Source organism: Lycorma delicatula, chromosome 2 (genome assembly GCF_047948215.1).
Source record: "Lycorma delicatula isolate Av1 chromosome 2, ASM4794821v1, whole genome shotgun sequence".
Lineage (NCBI taxonomy): Eukaryota > Metazoa > Arthropoda > Insecta > Hemiptera > Fulgoridae > Lycorma > Lycorma delicatula.
In genome coordinates this window covers 136,226,244-136,249,638 of record NC_134456.1, presented here as the reverse complement: position 1 = coordinate 136,249,638, position 23,395 = coordinate 136,226,244, and the positions used below count along the sequence as shown (strand labels likewise).

Sequence of the window (23,395 nt, the reverse complement as noted above, 5' to 3'; positions counted from 1 at the left end):
ATTTTAACATGAATTCAGCCTAGTAACTTTTTTTAATAACTGTTAACATACTGGTGCGCGTAAGTTAAGGTGGATAAATGAATAAATCTAACTTTTAATCGGAATTAAAAGTTTTAAATACTTTCCTGGCATTGGTTACCTAGATCTCTTTTTTGGGGTGGGGGTAATTTATGATGAAGTTTTATTTTAAAATGATCATTTTATGTATAAATAAACCAAAGTTTAAAAAAAAAAACTAAAAAAAATCGGTATACTTTTATTATTTTTTCTTCCCAGCTTGCAAAATAACCTTCCTAGAAATTGTTTTTGATTTTTCTACGTTTTCTATCTTAAATGGAAGATATTAAAAACTTTTCCACTGAAAAATGCATAACCAATAAACACTTACTTAAGATTTCTTTCTTTGAGTTGGGCGTGAACTAAAACGAAATTTTATTGTAATATTATTATTACCAAAAGTTTAAACAAAAAAAGTTTTAAAAAATTCCAAAAATCGATATTTTTAAATTCGGCTCCTGCGCTCCCAGTATTGCTTCCAAAGTATTTTTATTGGATCACTTGCACCACTATTATGTTTAGGAAGACATAAAAAAAAACTGTTAAAAAATGTACAATAAATAAAAATATAGCTTTTTTGATTTTTTGGGAAGGGGGAATTTTGGAGCAAATTTAAAAAAAAAATAGTAAGATAAGCATGTGCTGAGCTTAACATAAAGTGGGGTTATGTTTGCAAACTTTTGAGAAAATTGATCCCAAAAAACTGTCTTCCCTACCCCTAAACTTTTACCAACAATTTGCCCCGTATATACGAGTTTGTACAAAATTTCATCAAAATCAACTTACCCAGTCAAACATTACCCCAAAGTGGTTTATGATTTTTGGGTTCCCTGGGTCATGAAACGTCAAGAAATGGAAAAAACCCATAGCCCAGTTTTGGCTGATGACCTATGATAGCAGGAAAGTAAAAATATGATCGTTAATAAGTGTAAGTCATGATGTCGGTACCCAAGTAAAATTATTTACAAGTATATCGCTAAGAAACCAATAGTGATTTAGGAAAACGTAATTAATCTGTTTAATCACATAATTTGTCACCCCGCCGTCAGAGTGCTAAGCTGTTGCTGGAGCCGCTCAATGCCTAAAATTATTGTTAATTACACAAACAGTAACTGTGTAAACAATGCAGAAACTGAAAAATACGAATGGATTCATAATAATTCACGTAATATACTACCGATATATCGGCTTAACGTATGTTAAGTCATCTTTCTAATCATCTTTCATTTCTTTTTCCTGTTTAGCCTCTGGTAATTACCTTTCAGATAATACTTCAGAGGATGATATGAGCGAGTGTAAATGCGTGAGTGTAAATCTTAAACAGTCTCAGTTCAACCATTACTGAGATGTGTGGTTAATTGAAACCCAACCACCAAAGAACACCGGTATCCACTATCTAGTATTCAAATCCGTGTAAAAATATCTGACTTTACTTGAACTTGAACGCTGGAACTCTCAACTTCTAAATCAGCTGATTTGGGAAGATGCATTCACCACTAGACCAACCCGGTGGGTTTAATCATCTGCTTACTATTATTATAACTACCGTAAAATTTGCTCTATAACACCTCATAACGGTCATGTCTGACCGTTCTATGGTATTTACAGATCAGAAATGCAGGTTATTAAATTACATAACAATTGCACGCATTAATGCGGCGAGCCGAAAATAGTAATCAAAGGATAACTTCATGGAAATTACCAGACAGTAAACAAATGAATCTTTTCGATTCATCAAATATGTCTAAATTTTTACAAGAAATCGAATGTCTTACTTTCAGGAAAAATTTGCTTTCTTAAAAATTTGTAGGGGCTTCTACACAAAAAAAGGAAAAATTCAGATTTTCTGAATGATCTCTACCAAAAATTCAATATTTTAGAATAATCATCAAGATTTCAATTTGATTCATCAATAAACATCAAGATTTCTCAATATATTTATAAATAAATCTCATAGCAGTTTTCTTTAACCGAATTATAGTATATTTCCTTTTGTAGCGGTTACTGATATCTGTTTAACTTACACACTAATAATGGGGTAATAACAATAATAATAATAATTAGATTGGAATTGATGGATTATGTTACAAGAATGGTATACATCGGCAAACCCATTACGAAGGATGCCTCATAAACGGATGCTGTTAAGGGACACATGAGACTAAATCACCTATACTACAAACAGTAAATAGGACAGGCTTGTTCAATCATCATATTACAATAGCATACATGCGACATAACAACGAACACAAATTATTAGACAATATTGATTCAGTCTAATTGTACAAGCCTATAATAAAATGACATAACCATTAATATAACCGTTAATACATACACGTACTTCAGAAGAAAATATTTCAACGTTTTAATGACCGATTATAACATAGTTCATTGAAAATATAATGGTTTTCTCAGTTGAAGAAGCTCGTAAATCCACATACATTACCTAAACCCGTAAGTAGATTTATAGTTTGTGACAGGTTTTGAATTCTGAACTTGGTAAAGTTAAAAACCATGATCGTCGAGGGAGGGGAGAACTAAAAAAGTGAAATTATTTTGAAATATTAAGAAATCTGGATGTCGATGCTCATAACTAGTTACAGTTACACTCTTTTCATCAACTACTGACATAGCTTCTTAAAGCGACAGAAAGTTTTCCAAGTATTTCTACAAATTTATCCCAACGTTTCATATGAGTCAATCAATCCAATATAAAGTTGCTAGTCAAGGCTTTTATCTAGATTTTCTCTAATTTTTAATAATATATCGATTTTGTATATACAAGAGTTACGGATAACAGTTTAGTAATCTCAAATTTGCCAAATATGGTCTACACAATTCTTTTGTCAACCTGGAATAGGTAGATACATCTAAAAGTAAATTAATTTTATTAAGCATGGACCGTTGGTATTAATATATAAATTATTTATATAATAGTTTCCTCTTAACAACAATATTTAATAGTAATGTTGGAGCGCTTTCAATTTACTATAATTAATGATATGTGAAGTAAATAATTATTATGTATAACATATCACTGTTCCTGAGGATGGATCAATAATCCGAAAGCGCTCAAAGATTGCTATTAAAGATTGTTGTTAAGTGAAAACTATAATATAAATAAACTTAATGTAAGTTAATTACTTTGGGGAAATAATGTTTGGACAAAGTATATGAAATAAACAGAGAGGTTTGAAATCCGAACGTAAATAATTTAATTTGATCAGTGACCAGGCAGTAAGGAGTTCAAAGTAGTTTTATAATTTTGTAATTTTATCCAGTCCTTAAATTTATATTAAACAATTCATCCGTCAAATTTTAGAAGACTGGAAACACCAAACCCTGAAGTATTTTCCTCGTCGAGTTACTGTACTGGAAATGCCTTTGTATTTTTAGAGAAATAGCTGAAAACCATGAGGTTTCCGGGAGAAATTCCGATTAATCTAGTAATTATCAGTTGAAATGGTACCTACTAATTGTACGTTGCGTAAAATAAAAAGTTACATAAATTAATTTAATGTAAAAATTATTTTTTAAAACTCCATCTAAATGGGCTCGATTTTATGAAAATACGATCATAAGTCGTACTCAGCTTGAATTTGAAGAACCATTTACAATTGCATAATAAAATAAAAGGATTAATTTTCAAAATAAGTTTTGGAGTAAGTTTTAGGTAAAGTGTTTATGATTGGTAACAAGCTGAGGTTTTGGAAGGTAAGGGTGTTGGAAGATTGAAACCATAAGCCATCGGAGAGTCATTAATACTAATGGGAATTAGGGATTCACTGAGTGTTTGGGTGGCGGAGTGTAACCTGCATGCATTATGTATAAAACGATGGCAAAGCGACGATGGTCTGGTGTTGTGTAGGTGAACTGTAGTTTGATACATTGTAGTATGTAGGTTAGGGTTAGAAGGTTGTAGGAAACAACTTTGTTTCCCGACCGCTACCAGCCAGAATTGCCGCTCGCTCCTTCTTCTTCCACACCAATATTCTGTTTCCATATATAATCTACCATCAACACATCCCTTTATTTAATTCTATTTCCATTATCAATTATAAAATTAAGTCTTAATGCAAACTGTAATACCTCAAATACAAGTTTCCACAGTGAAACAAAATATACGGAATTTAACGAGTAATTCTAACAATAACCATTATAAAACTCATGTTACTCCCATGTAGGCTACAGAAAAACGTGTTTAAATTTTAATAACGGACTGCTGTTACAAATATTTGTTGTCGAAAATTTAACCGCTATCTGATTGTTCGTGGAAACTAAATACCAAGAATTTTCCAGCAGAAATTTATGTACGGAACCTTTTTTTTATTCTAATCTTTAATAATTTTATTTCATTGTTGTGAAATGTGTATTCCATTTTGGTAAATTTCTTTTCAAAATAGTAAATGATAATAAATACAACTTTCTTTTATAAAGTAGTAATTTATTTAAACAAGAAATTTTATTGTTTTACATTTAATATAATAGGTGCCCTACATTTCATTCTACTATTTTACATACTACTGTTTTACATACTATTTTCAATAAAAAAATTAAATTAATCACCTTAACAGACTTTTATCATTAGTTATTTTTTAATGAGAAGACTTTCTTAGAAATGAAGTTCTAAAGAAAGGCTACAAATGCAAGTTTTATTTCAAAAATAAATTGAATTTAACAAAATCCATCTTCCAAATAATCAATTACATAGGAATATATTTAAATGTGTTTTTATATAGAGCAAGGAAATTTCTTTTGTATGAAAAATATTTGACTAAAATAAACAAAATACAAAAATAATGTTAAAAAGATCCAGGGAAGAGGACGGAGTACTATTTTCTAACCACTTTGAACAAAAGATGTAGAAGGAAAAAGAGCATTGTTTTGAATTTTCGATTACCTCTCAGTATAAATGTATTACGTTAAAATGTTTTACAAAGGGTCTGAATTATTTTTAACTATACATCCGAGTCAAATATAATAAAGATACCTTCACCGGAATATTTATCCTGTTTCTCTGATGTACAATTCTTGAGCGAAATCCGTATTTATTTTTTTTTCGAAGGGGGTTTAGTCCGTAGTACGTTTCTAAGAAAAGATTTCCAACGCGATAAACTGTATTTGGCTCAGAAAATCTTAACAATTTTTATATTTCTTAATTTTTTATTCATTTACTGACATCTAATAGTTTTTTAAACTTTTAAAAATGTAAACTATAGTAACGCAACCAATTTATTAATTTAACGGTTTACACCAAACATAAGTAAAAATAGGTAAGAAACAACCTGAGAAAAATTTAGGGAATTATAAAAGAAGGATAATTATGAAGAAAAATCTAACTAAAACTTCAATAGAACTATATGCAAAATTTTGATAACATTTCTTGAAAGGAGTTTTGCTTAAATTGGTTCTTTGTAAAATTTTCTTCTACTAAAAGCATTTTATATTTTCTTTATAAAATTATCATGTTTTCTTCTTACTAGCTCTGTGAAGCATGGATTTTTTTAACTTATACATAATAATTTCCACTTGAAAAATTTTTAAAGAAAAGTAAACGTATGTAAACAAGGTTATCAAACATTTTCCCTTGTTTTAATAGGGTTCTTAAAATATGAAAAAAAAACAAGACTTAATTCTGTTTATTCTCAAGAATGAAAGGTTTCTTCTATAACCGTTAAGTAATAAAGTTTATCTTTTAAAAGTGAATAAAATTTTTTCCTTTTATAAAACTATAAATTTGATTGAATTTGTTCAGTGATAAAAGGTAAACTGGCTTAGAGAAAAATTTAGGTTAATGAACTGAAATTTTTGTATTCTTTCTTTTACAAAGCTACATGTTTGTGGAATATTTATTATTGATAAATAATTTGTAGAAATTAACTATTATTGTTGTTAAGCCGACTATCAAATTATATTGGTTTCTAAATCATATTAATAATTTCTTATTTTTTATAAAAAAGAAGAAAAAACACTTAAATCTTTCTCCGAATATTCTACTTAGAGGTAAGAAATAAATTAACAGAAGAAAATGAAGTTTTAAAACAAATGTCATTAAAATTTAATTAGATAACGTGGAAAATCTAAGCTGAAATTAAAATCTAAATTGCTTTTCTACAGCTCATTAAATACGTTTGTTATTCCACTACAAAACCACTTTTCAATTCAAAGCAGAATTAGAGGAAAATAAGGAATTAATTTGAGAATAGACAAAACTGCATTAATAAAGGTAGCAATGAGAAGTATAAAACTTATTACGTTTTCACTGAAATGGACTGACTTGATTCAAGATATAAAATTGTAGGATTTCCGTACCTATTGTTAGATTTTTTTTTTAAAAATCAAGCGTTTTCAAATTATAACTTGTAATATAGGATTTGAAATTCAGCTTAAAAAATGAATTATAATCTTAGATTAATTTATTTTATATATATATATATATATATATATATACTAATGCAGCTTAAAAAGTGAATTATAGTCTTAGATTTATTTTATTATATATCTACTAAGAACTCCGCGGTCAATTTTTTATTTCATTTCATGTTTTGTAGTCTAGTAACCGGAGGCAGGTGTTTATATCTGTCTAGTAATCGGAATCGCGTCGCATATACAGTAAGAGTGGATGTATTGTTTGAGCCACCACGCCGTACATCGTCGCACCCTTTAAAAAATCCAAATTCAAAAAACCCCGAAAATGGTTTTTAGATATTTGAGTATTTGCAAGCCCAAATTATCTCGTTTAGTACTATACACAAGTAAATGGATAAATTTGCAATCACTGTTCACAAGTTTTTCATCTTTTTTCATCCCTTTCAAGGTTAAATTTCAAAAAATCTACAGATTAGTTTTTAGATATTCACATGAAGATTATACACACCAAAAATCAAGTTGATATCTTCATTTCTTAGCGAGAAATTAAAAAAAATAGTAAATTTCATTCCAGTTTAACCATTTAAACTCAGAATTTCAAAAAATTCTTTCTTCGTGTGCACTTCCATCATAAGAAGTACGTGTATAAAATTTTCATCAACTTATCTTCAGTAGTTTTTGCTGAGCATTGATTATGAATCACTCACGACGTTTTGTTTTATATATATATATATATATATATATATATATATATATATATTGAATAACACCCACATACATTTAATAATTATATGTATGTAATAATATATTCATATATGTAATAAAGCTGACATACAAATAATGCAAAATAACTTCTATGCACATAATTATCATGAAAGAAAAAAATAATAATGAAAATAGAGTAAAATTTTTATTATTTTCTTTAAATAGATTCCTTTTATTCACTGAAACAAAATTAAAAATACAATTGTAGCTAAGTAATTATATTTCCATAACAGCCACGAAACAACAATTTCTTTAGCTTTCTGTGCAAAAATGCAAATTGCACAGTTATAAAAGGAACGAAAGGAGAAAAAAAGAATAAAACACAAAGAGTGTAAAAAAAATAAAAAGTAGAATGAGAGATCTTTTGCAGTTATGCGTCTCGCTGATAAGTATTCCCAATGAAGTATATTTCGTTTATTTGTAATTAAATCTAAGAGTCAATTTCTTTCAAAGAAATCTATGCATATAAAGATATTAAATTAAGAAAAATAAAATTAATTGTTGCTGATGAAATTATTATTCTCTTTTTAAGTATCATTTTACATATTTCAATGCAAATAGAATTATAAAGAAATTAATTTTTCCTTTGGTTAATATGTAAGTAGGCTTAACTCTAATAAATGTTAATTACTGTTAGTTTCTATAAGTAGAATTCATAAAGAAAGAAATGAAATTATTAAAATTAATATTGTGAATAAAGAATTCATAATGAGTTCTAACTAATGATTTAAAAAAAAAATCTTATAATATTTAGATATAAAGAGTAAGCAAATATATAAATACAAAATATTATGCGCGCGCAAGCACATAAAAAATACAGCGTAAACACTGAAAATATAGCAACCTAAAAACTGTTGGAATTCCTTTTATATGAAAAGTTTGCAATACTTTGATTCTTATAAAATATATTTCTTTCATAAAAATTAAATACAAACATAAAATTAGATACAAAGGAAGGTGGACATTGGTGGGCTCATACGAGACGTCAGGAACTGGGTGGAGCGAAAGCATGGTAATACAAGCTACGAATTCACCCAGTTCCTGTCTGGACATGGATGATAACCTGTACAGGATGGGCAGATGCCATGATGCCATGATGCAATCGTGACAGCGACTTGAAAGTCGCTGTCACGATTGCGGCGGATTGGACACAGCAGAGCATGTAGTATTTTTTTGTCCTAGATGGCGCAACTTCCGCGTAGTGCTCGAGGGTCAGGGTGTGGAGGGGGCCAACAATATAATCGAGGTAATGCTCAGCAATGGCAACAAGTGGGAGTGTGTCTCGACTACGATCGGATCAATGATAAGAGAGAAGGCCAATGAAGAGAGGCGACGGCAGGATGAGTTGATGCGAATTTATGGAGGTTTGGAGTTCGATGATGGGTGATCAAGCTTCTGGCGGTAGGCGGCGGGGGCTCCTCGGAGTCGTCGCTCGTCGATCGCCCCCTGGGAACGCCTTCCTGTCACACGGATTCGGATAGTGGAGTGCCTGGGTGATCATGCAGGGGCTGTATATACCATATGGCTTAGATCGGGCCCCTGCATGGTAGAAGGGGAGGTTTTTTAGCGGGTGAGAGCCTCGCACTGCCGTCAGTACGGGCCTGACGGCGGCTGGCAGAGCTTTTTCCTCTGCTACGGAAAGAAAAAAAAAAATATACAAACACACAAAATATTAGAAAAGTAAATAAAAACAAACAATCGTTTCTGGTGAAATAGCAACATTTTCTTATCTTTTTGCCAGTTTCAGTCAGCAAAAGTTATAAATTTTTTTACAAAATTAAGTTTTACAAACAATCGAACTAAAGTTTAAGGTACCGTTTCATAGAATTTATGAATGAACAAGCTACATGCCAGGCTTAAACCAGGGTTGTCCTCATCAGTATCCTAAATTTTGCTATGGATTCATAAAATTCTTTCTTGGACTAAAGTTGATAAATTTAGTATGGGGAATATTTTATTTGAATATATACGATAATGGATTTATCGATCCAGTAATTTTTACTTTTGAAACACCTCCTTCAAAAATTTCTGACCGAGGTTTTGGTGTGTTTAAAATATAGGAATCAACATATTAAGTCATGTTCAATAGGAAATAAGATCAAAAGGTTCAAAAGTTTTCGAGTGTTGAATTCTCACTTTTTTGGATGAGAGTTTTATCAATTCGGTTAGACAGTTGAGACGTGATGCTCAAACAGACAAACAGACAAATTTTTATTCTTATTAATTATTATTGTGTTATCTTAAAGAAGGAAGTTAAAAAAAGATTAATAAACCTAATTAATACTTTATATAAACTTTTAGCTTTTACCTTTTATCATTTTTACCTTTTCAAATTTCGATATATAAATAAATAAGAAAAAAAATATCCATTTAAGAAATAAACTCTGAAATTATATTGACGGGCATAATTTAATAAACAAAACACACTAAAAGTGTATAGTAATAGAAAATAATAATTGCACAGCATTATCAGTAGAAATTAAAGTATTTCTAAAGTTCAGTTTGAATATTAGATCAGTAATAGAATTTTTGATGAGAAAAATCTGATTAAAAAATAAGTGAAATTTTAAACGTAATTCCCCAATACAGTTTTTTAACAAATGTTTAGACGATAATTTAATTGTATTGAAAAATACAGCCGATAATTACAAACGAAGACGTTTAAAGAAAAAAATTCAAATGATGCAAATAATAATGATAACTAATCATTATGATAACTAAGGATAAAATGACAAATGAAGAGGTATTGCGGCAAATAGATGAAGAAAGAAGCATTTGGAAAAATATAGTTAAAAGAAGAGACAGACTTATAGGGACATACTAAGGCATCCTGGAATAGTCACTTTAATATTGGAAGGACAGGTAGAAGGGAAAAATTGTGTAGGCAGGCCACGTTTGGAATATGTAAAACAAGTTGTTAGGTATGTAGGATGTAGAGGGTATACTGAAATGAAACGACTAGCACTAGATAGGGAATCTTGGAGAGCTGCATCAAACCACTCAAATGACTGAAGACAAAAAAAAAAAAAACTAATCTTAGAAACAAAAATTAATGAACATTATAATTTTATGTTTGAGAGATATTTTAATTTAAAAGTTATAAAAATAACAATAGTGCAGATAATAAATTCAAATTATGTAATTTAATGCTAAAAAAAAGATAAAATAAATTTAACAAAGTATGACTCTTGAAAACCAAATTTAAAAAAAAAAAATAAAATTATAACAGGACTCATTTTCCTGCACCAAAAATGTTATCCGAGCAACTTTCTCCGGAAATGGTAAAGCTTGCAATGGAAAACAAAGAACCCTTAACTGAATTAAAGGGTAGAAAATTTATACGATTTACAACATTAGAAAGACTCCACCTTCTCAAAACAATTTCAAGCAAAAAACAGGCATGATGAAAACTTCCAGAAAAGAATTTATTCCAGGTGGTAATCGAAAACTTGCTACAAACATGTGCACATAAGTATGGAAACCAGCTACGCATTTGTGCCATTGGATTTTGGAGCTCAAACCAACATAGGAAACCAACAACATAAGAAGGAATCGGAGCCTACCCCTGGAAACCTATCGTCAAATATTATGTTATTCAATAAAAATTCTAAATAAAATTACTTTTCTCATGAAATATTTAATTAAAAAAAAAAAACGTAAAACCTTATTATGGATTGCATTAATAACTATTAAATATGTTATTTAAATTAATTAAACTTTAATATAGGTAAATCTTATCTCTATAAAATTATGCAATAATTTATGTTCAGTATTTATTTTACATCTTTTTCATAGTAAGTTATTACTATTATAAGAAAATATTTTTGAATGCATTTGCGTATTTTAAAGTTATTTATAAGAATAAAACTGACTTGGTTATGTTATAGGTGAACAGAATAATACGTCTTTTACTTTATTTTTCTAAATATTTTTTTTATGTGGTGATGCAATTTTAAAACTGCAAAATCCTTTTCTTATTTTATGACTATTTTGATGTAAGTTTTAAATGTCAGTTTTAAATTAACCTACGAAAAAATGATTACCCAATGAAGTATTTCACCAAAACCTTGAATACTGAAAAAAACTACTAGGATGTCCCGTAATGACGGGACACATTTTATTTGTATTTTGGAGGGACGTGAGTAATCTTATACATGTGTATGTTACTGTTCTTGAAAGCCTGTTCTTGAAATGCATGTGAGTACTTTTTGTTATTATTTGTTGCAGGTGTCTACTCCTTGATGATGTCGTGGACCCCAAGGGAAGTTGCGTACGTTTTAGAGGCGTATTTTGCTTCTCAAGACTCGATCATCGCAGCGCAAAGAAATTCAGACAACACTTCAGTGAACACAATGTACTATCCCGGAAAGTGATCCTCCGTGAAGTGAAGAATTTTTGAGAAACAGGAAATGCCAACAAAAAAGATCCCTGGACGGCACCTACAGTCTCGTTCCCAGGATATAATTCAACTTGTTGCAAACACCATGCAACAAAGTCCAAACAAGTCTACTCGTCGATTGTCTCAGGAAGTAGATGTTTCCCGTAGCAGTGTCCACAGGATTATAAGACAAGACCTGCACCTGTATCCGTATAAAATACAGGTAACGCCGCAGTTGTTCTCGCCAGGCTTAGTAGAAAAACGTTGTATTATACGCTCTTGAATAAGTGCAACAAGGACAAAACATTTCTTGAGCAGCTAATCTCGTCAGATTAGGCTCATTTCCACTTATCTGCTTACGTTAATACGCAAAACTGTAGATTCTGGGATCGAGAAAACCACCGCAATGTGCACGAAAAACCTTTACAAAGTGTCAAAGTTACCGTTTCGTATGCCGTGACGTAAATGTGTCATTGGTCCGTACTTTTTCGAGGACAGTCGTGGTTCTGCCGATACCGTTAATAGTGAACGCTATAACCACATGCCCAATACGTTTATAATTCCCGAGTTAGAACATTGTGGTTTTTCAGAAATGTGGATGCAACAGGACTGTGCTAACTGTCACACAGCACAACGGCCTACGGTAACTCTCAACCAAAACTTCCCATAGCGCCTTATTTCACGATATAGTAACATCAATTGGCCAGGTAGATCTATCACCGGCAGACAATTGATGCATTCAAGGAAGAAATCAGAAGGGACATTGCAACCATTCCACTTGACAAGCTCCACCGCACCATTTTGCAGAATAAAGACAGAACCCAAGAATGTTCTCGTAATGGTGACTACCTGAAGGACGTGATTTTCAAATCTTAATGTAGTGTGAAAAACTCTTATATGTCATGTATGAATTCACCAGTTTGCATTAAAACTTATTATAGCAACTCGAGATATTTATATTTAAAATGTGTCCCATCATTATGGAACAATCTACATTTTACTAAATTGTATCTATTTTTAAAAGATATATACATTAATATTTACGGAGAAAGAAGAAAACTAAACGATTTCTGGTGGTAAGAATATTTAGACTAGAAGTGACAATAGGGGTTTCTAGAATACTAACTAGTATTTTAAAAATACAATCAAATTTTTTTTCTTGCTTCTTTTCAATCTGGCATGTTCCCAGTATTTCATTAATGAAATTTCTGAATTTTTTAATGTTATGCCATCAATATTCTCTCAAATTACATTCACTATTATGAATGCTCTATCTTATTTTTATATGAAATCACTGCTTTCTGTATTGTACACAAGTTATAAAAATTATATTACGTCAAGACTTTTAGATATCTGTACTGAGTATGGTATCTATCTAAAAATGCACTGCTCCAGAATAGGGGAATCCTTATTTGATATTAACTTAAGCTTGACCTTTCTAATCTGATCTGTCATTTTTCTATATTAAGTTAAGTTTTCGGCATATCTAAACTTTTTTTCGAACGAGACAGCAATATAAACAACGTAGGTGTCCTTCTCATGTTTGTACGGAAGGTTAATATCAGGTCTGTTATGTTTTACTGGTTTCATAACGGTCTTGTTGTAGTACATCTTGTAATGACCTTCAATTACGAAAAGAGGGATATAATAGAAGGGAGACACATCAATTGCAGCTAACAACTTGGTATGCAAAGCCAATTAAATGAATCATTGTAATTTACAGTGATGCACAGGATTTCCGTGAAGCTCATTCGCGCACTATTCATCCAGTTTACTGCTTTCAGCATGATCTCTGCAAGAGGTGAAATCAGCAATGCTGAAATAATGCTGTAATTGAATACAACTTTGGTCGTTCCCTAACACCTCTTTACTAAATCTTAAGGAACTCCATCATCCTTCGTTCTCTTTTCTTTCTAGTCAGATTGAAATGCTTAACTATCCCGCGAATGGTGCACACACACCAGGTTAAAGTTAAGCGCAAAAATTTTTGTCTTATTAATGTTATTATTTATCAATTATTACAACTTTGAGCTATTTCTCTTATCAAGTTTTTCTGTACCAGTTTAAAAAAACAAATGTGATCAATTTAAATATTTTTATACTATAACTTCATGTTAATTTTTATACTTATTGATTTATTAAATGATGTTCACAATTACTTTAGTTACTTTTGTTAATATTTTCGATTATTTTGATTACGTGAAATGATTTTGTTTAATAGCTATTGTGAGAAGTCATAATAATATAACAAAATTCTACAATACAAGGACACTTTTTAACCCTTTTTTCAAGTAATTTTGTTTGATACTGATACTTTCTTAATAAGTTTCATTTTTTTTTAATTGTAAAAAAAAAAGAAGAGTATCCGACATTTTACTTTATTTAAATCCCCATTGTCCACTGCAGTCTCTCTTATCGAGACAAACTGGTACTTATTTAATGAAAATCGGTGACATTTAGGAGGTACAATGCCGCAAATAACTTACAAAACAAAAGTTTATCAAAAATATTACGCACCACCTGAATTTAAAACGATCTCAGAATTTTCTATTCCACTATAAGAATTTAAATCGGAACAAAATTTATTAATATTTTTCGAACATATGTTAACATAAAACTGAAATAAAATTAGGAATATACAGAAAAAGGCTAGGACCAATCTAGTTACCTTATATCTATAAAGTAAAGATTTTTCTGTATCATTTAAATAATTTGAAAAACTGAAACACTAGTAGCAGTAAGAACATTCTGTACATTACCTCTGACAACAAGCCGGACAGGCACTGATGTAAGAGCATCCTGCGTTGTAAAGTCTGAAGCGGTAACCTGACATTCCCATTCACCATCGTCAAATTCAAGGGTCGCTGCCCTTATCCACAAAGAACAATCGCCTTCTTCCTCCTTTCCAGCCCATTCATACTTCTTTAAGTAAATTCCTACCGGCTGAAACATAAAAAAATATATATAGAAATTTTATTCTTAAGGTGTTAAATGTTTTCATAAAAATGTTTTTTTGTAATAATTAAAAAAAGGTAAAAAATACATAGAAAATAATATACAGAGAATATTTTTACTTCCTAAATGCTATTTTAACAGAATAACTTTTTTGAGACACTTATTTGCTTCAGATAGCTGTCTCAAAAATAGAAGGTCTTTTCCTGATTAAACATCTTCTGTAAAGCCGTATTACTGTATGAAAAAAAAATCTGATTTTAGGTTGTGTTAGATTTATCATTATTTATTTATTAAAATTTTATATTAAGATTATCAATAATTACAATATTTTCGAATAAAATTTCAACAATGACTTGTTATTTTTAATTAATTTTATATAATTTTTGTCTTTAATACTTCTGTTTATATCGCATCAACAATTAAATGCATTAACGACTTAATGATGTAACTGTACCGGTAAATTTATAGTTTTGAATAAACTCAGGTCGACTACTCCGGAGACGTGTGGTTAATTAAAATCCAACCACCAAAGAACACCGGTATCTACGATCTAGTATTCAAATCCAAATAAAAGTAATTAACTACTTTTATTAGAATTTGAACCTGAAAACTTCGATTTCGAAATCAGCTGATTTATGACGACGAGTTTACCACTAGACCAACCCGGTGGGTTTTTATTCTGTAAGGTAAAGTCTGAATTATTAATTACAAAAATCCAGTCTCTACAGATGTGAACATTTAATACTCTTTTGAATGAGTTGCATTTGATTTAAAGTCAACAAATTATATCCTGTATTACATTTATGATTTTTTTTTTAACATAATTCATGTTTTACTTGTATATTTAATTAGAAAATAATTTGTTTGATATAAAAATAAAATGAACATTAATTATTCTTTTCAGAATTTGGTGTATGCATTCAATTAGGTATACATAACACTTCCCATACTCTGGACGTTATCTCTTTTATTTTAAATAATTTTTTTTCTAAATTGTGTAAAACATTTTCAATTATCATACTCTAAATTAGTCACTTGATTTTATTAAAAATGGCTCAAAATATAAACTCATTAAAAATATTACTTAAGCTGTTTTTAACGTGATTTATGTTTTTTTAATGAGGAACAAAGTTGAAAAAAATATTTACCCAATTTTTGAATGTAGTTCAGAATATTCATTGAATATGAAAAACGTTTAGTAATTATATCATGATAAGGTTTCTCTAGTGTTGTAGAAAACCTGTTAAATTTTATTGAACAAAAAAAAAACAAACATTGACTGCGCTGCAAATAAAAAAAAACAAGGCCCTACGTATAAAAATTTTTATATCCCAGTCTACCTACTTTTATAATCGGTAAATTAAAGTTCAAAAGTGTTCTTGAATAGATCATAAAATCTACTGGGACAGTCCAAAACCTATATATAATCACCTATCTTCTTTGGATATCTACAATGATGAGATGAAACGCGAAAGAGGTCTTATGTGTGCACCTTCTCTACATAAATACTCTACAACACTACATAAATACGAATTTACTGATCCTTTTATAGCTACTTGAAGCGATTATTTGTTTCGACCCCTTCACATTTTACATTATCAATCAAAAAAACTCTTAAGGATAATTTAATAAATCTATTTTTATTTAAGGATGCTAAGGCATCACTTAAATCATTTAAGAAGGATTTTGTGACGGTTGACTATCCATTTCGTGATGTTGACTTCTTATAGTTGACGTCAATATAGCAAATGACATAATAGAACAGTTTGACTTCACTTAAACTAGCAGTACGACAAGAGTTCAAAAACTCATAAGGCTGTCTTTTTATATTTTAGTGTAATTTGTAATTATATATTACCTACCGGTATGTTTTATTTTAAACTATAAACTTATAGTAAATAGCGTGGAGCATAATGATAATATAACTTAAATTTATTTTTACAGGATTGACTGGAATATAAAATCATTAAAAATATTAATTCAGTAGTTTATAATTTGTTAGAGAAAACAACGCTTAAAAATTTCTTTACCTAAACTGTTTTTCAACGGATTTGTTTATAATCCTTTTTAAAATAATTTAAGATTTCAACTTTTAGGATCCGTATTTTAAAATTTTAATGACATCGCATAAGTTAACACATTCATATTTAGGTTAGTGAAAAAGATTTTACCAAGAAATGAGACATTAAAACAATTTTTGGAATGCGACTGTTGCTCTATAAAGGAACGTTTTCGTAACTCTTCAAAAGAGAAAGAAGGCACACTTGAGAAAATTGGAGTGGGAGCAGATGAAAGAGGTTGAACCTCATCCTTAAAAAAAAAAAAAAACTTAAAAATGATTTTCGTTATTCTCGTTAACCTGAGTGTTTGATCTTTTTGTTTGTTCTTGCCTGCTCAGCCGATGTTACAGAACACGCAAGTCGTTGGGTTGCAGCAAACGATCTTTTTTGCTACCATAACACAGTATTTTAGGTAAAATATTTGAATTTTTCTAACACTTTAATATAATAAATAAATAAAATGAAATATATAAGTAATGAAAATTACTTATATATTACTTCTAGCGAATTTCATTCGCTAAAAGGATTTATTTATTAGTTTCAGTATAATGTTACAATTCAAAGCAACTTAGAAAGTCAGAACGAGTTTTCAGGATATACAAATGAGTGACAGATCTTTACTTGGGCTAATAAATATGATTTAATACGCAACATTTTAGTTAATAATAAATTCTGCAATTTACTCATATAAGCCGACATTCTATGAGTATCTAACATTACATACTAATCTTCACGAACATTTGATTCACGAAAATTAGATATGCTCATTTTTATCAACCACACTACACAACTATTTTTGTAAAATAATGTAATGATCCGGTTTGTGTGAAGGCCCAAACTATTATTAAAAGTGCTTCTATTTTCGCTTTTTATTTTTTTTTTGTCTTCAGTCATTTGACTGGTTTGATGCAGCTCTCTAAGATTCCCTATCTAGTGCTAGTCGTTTCATTTCAGTATACCCTCTACATCCTACATCCCTAACAATTTGTTTTACATATTCCAAACGTGGCCTGCCTACACAATTTTTTCCTTCTACCTGTCCTTCCAATATTAAAGCGACTATTCCAGGATGCCTTAGTATGTGGCCTATAAGTCTGTCTCTTCTTTTAACTATATTTTTCCAAATGCTTCTTTCTTCATTTATTTGCCGCAATACCTCTTATAATACATTATCTAAACGTTTTTTTGAAAAATTGATCCATAATTAAACTTTTCCTTTTACATTTCCTTATAGAAGCAATATTTTTCTGTTTATAAGTTTTAAAAACAATAATTAATCAAGATTTATTTTTCGAAATACAATGTATATTTGAAGAAAAGTAAAAAAAATACTCGTTCATACATAATTTTATTATTATTCGTAATTTTAATATTACGTAATTTTATTGTAATACGTAATTTTTATTTTATTCCGTACAAATTTTATTAATATATTATTTTCAAACAATTGAATCACTATTATTTCGTAAAATTATTGAAATATATTTATTACTTTTCTTTTTTATTGATTAATATTCACGCTAATTTTCGTAAAATAAGCTTTTCAGTGGTTTCCTTGTTTCTTCCAAGAAAACACTAGAGAATTCCTTTTCCGAAACCGTAGCATAGGACATCTATCATTTCAGACTTAATTTTTGCATAAATTATAAATCGTCATCTGAATCAAATACCTACAATTTATTTAAATGCTAAAATATGGAAAATATTCACTGCAACAGAGATGATGTTCGAAATCATTTTTAGTTATAAATAAATAAAACTAAATTATTTTCGTATATTGTATTTTGTATGTTATTTTCAGAATTACAATAATTAATTATTGTTATGAAATTAAAACAAACAAGTATTTTTTTTATTTAAAATTTTTTTTTTCTGGAAAAGTAGTCTCGTAAGCATGTAGGTTGACAAATTCCTTCTGGTTTGATTTATTATTAGATTTCCTTTTTAATGTTGAACTAAACAGAAAAATAAGAACATAAATCACCCTTCTACTTATTTAATAACATTGAAAATTATTTCTTAGTTGTTTACTAAAATAAAATAAATGTAAAAAAATTAAATTATTTATTAATAAAAATAACAATTTATTTTTACTATTATTTTATTAAAATATTTTTCAATGAAAGCAATATGAAAAAATATTTTTTCATAATCGAAATTATTTTAAACTTATAATATATACCATACCACTAACGGTGGTACTTCACAATACTAAGAGAAAATTTTCTCACTGGCTTCTCTAAGTAAACATATAAGTTGATAAATAAGAACAATAATTTATTACATAGATCAGTTACAAAATACGTTTAACATATTTCAGAAAGAAAGCAATAATAAATTATCGTAAATATTGAAGCAGTAATTCTTTTTTTAATCTTATTTTATATTTTATTTTTATTTTTTATACTTTTTCATCATATGAAAAATCTAATAGTACAGAATTAGTGTAACTCTTTTCACCTTCTTAAGAAGAATTAATCATATTGTTTTATTTTCATAGAACAGTAAGCATTAGAATTTATTTATTTATTCTAATTTATTTATTAGAATTTTTTGTTACGATTTTTATTACAAAAATCAAAGTAATTGAAAAGTGTTACATTTCCACTACTGAGCCGAGGCAACGTACGAGTAAGTAGCAATTGCTTTAAATATATCTCTACAAAAAAACCGATGGTTTTCATTATGTATTTCTTACGGGTTTAACGCATTTAAAAGCTCCTAAGGATATGATGCAGCAATCAGTGTTGCTTCTTCTCAGTGTCACGATATGTCTGTATAGCTAATTACTGTGATGAATGAGTAAAAAGGTTCACTTGAACGGCTCACTATCAACTGGATTTCTTAGGGCTACGACACTAAAATATAACAGGGTATTCGTTTCAGTGAAGAAGGCAACGGAAATCAATTCATTCCTGACTTTCTGTACCAAATCTAATGTGTAACGGTAATTATTCTTGAGAATATCTACGTCATTTCGTGTGTGGCTTGTGATACGTGTCACGTTGCCTAAAACCGTTTAGGTTGGGCGAAATTCATAGGTTTTTATTTTATCGAACTTCAGAGCGGGGGAATGTGTAACAAACTATTTTACAATTATCAATATGAATCTAGAAACTAGACTGCATCACTATTATTGTTATACATTTCTGAAAATTATAGATTTGTGTTATTTCACTAATGACAGAATATGGGATTGATTGATTAATAAAATTAGTATACTGAACTTATATTGGATTAGCTTTATTTGTAATTAAAAACGCTGTAGTATAAATTAGAGGTTTTAATAATGAAGTCTAGTTTGATTGTTTGATTATTTTTATAAAATATGAATAATTATGAATGAAAAATATAAATAATACCTATCTATAGAAATCAAAATATGATTCGTTGTTTATTTTTAAAAAACATTTTATATATGTCTTAATTAATTTGAAAAATCTATCTCGCGTATTTTCTATTTGTTAATTAAAACGATGAGTTAAATTAAAAATGTAATAATAAAAGTGTAACCGTTGTTCGTTTTAAAAATTTGCAAATATATACAGAATAATATGGAAATAATTTATTCATAAATTTACATATATCACTTACAAAATCAAAAAATAAAATTACATTATTTTTTTTTTAACATACTTTTTCCAAGGTTTTATTTATTTTACTTCATAGCATTTTAAAATTCTGTGCTACAGCTACTGTTTTAGTAGAAATTTTAACTGAAAAATAAAATATTAAATACAGCCAACAAAAAAATCAAATGAAATTATTAAGTATAATTTTCCTTATAAATTACAAAAATTCTAAGCGTTCTTTAACCACACTTACTTATTAATAAAAAGAATTATTATCATAACATTTACTGATCAGCAAGCTTATTAACAAATACCAGTAAAGACATTTAACTGCAAAATGGTGAGAAGTAAACCCTTTTGTTCACTACTAACCTTATGCTAACATCTGGGAACTGTAATTGATCTTAAAGAAAGTTCTAGTTCAATTGTTGTTACATTCTTATTTTTCGGCCAACCCGAAAAGCACAACTGGGTTTGCCATCGTTTCCTCGTTGCCCTCTGTGATTTCTGCAAACGTTTACCACTTTACATGGTGGTGTACAAGAACGTGTAACAAGATATTTTGTTATGTGTATTTTGAGTTCTCAATTACATCAATAAGCCTGTCTCCACATTTAAATTACATACATACGTTTTTGAACTGATGAATTATTTCACACAAGAGATTTAAAAAAAAAAAAAAACTTGCGGATGGGGATATGAAAATGGAAATCTGTAGGGTATGAAAAATGTCATGGCTGATCGGGATTCGAACCCGAGTGAAGGGCTGAGACTTTACCATCCTACTATGGAAATCGACGTAGGCAATTTATTTGTCAAATTGTTTAAACCGCCATACTAGGAGAACAATACTTGTGAGCGCTATGGTATTTTTATAGATTTCAACATTTTAACTTTCATTTCAACTACTGATAAAGCTGAATATTTTTTTACATATAAGACACTGCCTAACTTCTTATTTATTTATTTACCGGTAAAAAAATGGACGAATATTTGAGTACATTTTATTTTATTGTTCTAAAATTCCTATATATATATATATATATATATATATATATATATATACATATAATTTAAATGAATAAATTAAGAAAAAATAAGCTCTAATGCTATTTGTGACCTTTTTATAAATTCCCATTGACGAAGTAAGTAGCTCTAAAAACAAGTTTCATCAATCAATATAAACAGTTACTTTCTCATAAACCCAAATTTATTCCAGAAAATGTACCTACTTAAACTTTCTCCGTCTTTTTATCCATGGAAAAACTGATCTAATAAATTTTATAATGGATTAATCACCTACTTCTCAGATTTCATTATTATACATTATACTGATGTTTTTTTTGTCTTCAGTCATTTGACTGGTTTGATGCAGCTCTCCAAGATTCCTTATCTAGTGCTAGTCGTTTCGTTTCAGTATACCCTCTACATCCTACATCCCTAACAATTTGTTTTACATATTCCAAACGTGGCCTGCCTACACAATTTTTCCCTTCTACCTGTCCTTCCAATATTAAAGCGACTATTCCAGGATGCCTTAGTATGTGGCCTATAATTTTGTCTCTTCTTTTAACTATATTTTTCCAAATGCTTCTTTCTTCACCTATTTGCCGCAATACCTCTTCATTTGTCACTTTATCCACCCATCTGATTTTTAACATTCTCCTATAGCACCACATTTCAAAAGCTTCTAATCTTTTCTTCTCAGATGAAAAGATTAGAATGTTAAATGATGGAATGTAAAATAAAAATACAACAACTCAAATAAATGAACTTTTAATTATGACTTTTGTTTTCTTTGTATAAGATCTCAAAATGTAAGAATAAATACAAAAATGCGGAGCGAGTCACATCTTTATAATTTTCCTGTTATGTACTATTAAAATTAATAAAAAAGAAACCATACATATTCTAAAGCCTTTTTTTGGTTTCTAAATCATCTAGATTAATTCCCGAACAAAGTACTGAACTTTTTTCTGTACGTTTCCATTAATTCATCTTCCTCGTTAAAATAAATAGATATCCAATGATGAAACAGATAAAAAGAAATCTTCATTCCCTTTGTAAGCGCAAATAAAAGAATTTTTCCAGTTATTCGACTGATCTTATTTTCTATTGGTTTTTTTTTTGTAATTATATTTTAACCAAACCGTTTTTACTACATCTTAAATCGTGGTTATTTGTTTCCTTGTTGAATATTAGCAACAGAGTTCTTTTCACCATGAAACCTTCTCCTTGCTTGTAATAGTTTTTACGGTTTCTTTTGTTTCGTCAATCGGTTTTAACCTTATTATCCAAATAACAAAATCCTGTTACTTCTGGTTTTTCCTTATATTAATAGTTTCTTGTTATCCTTTAATTTTTTCACATTTCAGTATTAGATATTTCAATATTAATCACAGGAATTTAGTATATGGTTTAAATATATGGTATTAAAAAAAATATTGCAGTGTTAATATATGTAACATTAATTGTAGGCTGAAGTAATTTCTATTCCTTCTCGTTTATGTTTAAGGTAATATTTTTTTTTTAAATATCAGAATAACATATAACCCAAATAATTTAGAATAAAATAAAATAAAACTGAGTGTGTATGTGTGTTAATACAGCCATACTGGTTCTTCTACAACGTAGAAGAATAATGAAATATTTTCAACTGATCAGAAAAAGTAGATTTAAAAAAAAAATCTCATATTTCTTTATTGTAAAAAAAAAAAAAAATAGTATTAATTTAATTCCTATTGATAAAACTTTGTTTGTGCTTGTTTTATTTATTTACTTACGTTTCATTATCGCGCAGTATTTTAATTATACTTGAAATAAGAGAAAATTAATTTTTAATAGATCAGCAAATTTAGATGAAATTCATTGAATTTGATAAATAATTTTCAAGGTAAAAGCTGCTTTATTTTGTATTTCACCGGTGATACTTTATTCAAAGAACAGTATCCTTTTATCAAACCAAAAAAACTTTATTATATGCTAATAACTAATTTGCGTAATTTTAAGATAACAAAAATGTAACCGTTTCTATATAGGAAAAATTATTAATTTCTGTTTTCTAAATGAAGTAGGTAGTGTTCAAAGTTAATGAAATTTCTTGAAAGGTATCGTCAATCATAGCATTTTCATTACCAATTAATACACTGAAGTGAGATATCAAAGGAAATATATTGTTACAAAGGAAAATTCATTCCTTCTAATATGAATATAAGGTTAACAATCCACTCTTAATAAGC

At 28.9% G+C, this 23,395-nt stretch overlaps 1 protein-coding gene across 1 annotated transcript in view; it reads right to left on the bottom strand.

The window, feature by feature from the left end:
- The window catches only part of LOC142319955 (irregular chiasm C-roughest protein), a 431,511-nt gene that overhangs the window by 326,754 nt on the left and 81,362 nt on the right, over positions 1 to 23,395 (bottom strand). Inside the window, 1 exon segment of the mRNA XM_075357633.1 lies at positions 14,329 to 14,512. Within this exon segment, the coding sequence (XP_075213748.1) occupies positions 14,329 to 14,512 (184 nt within the window).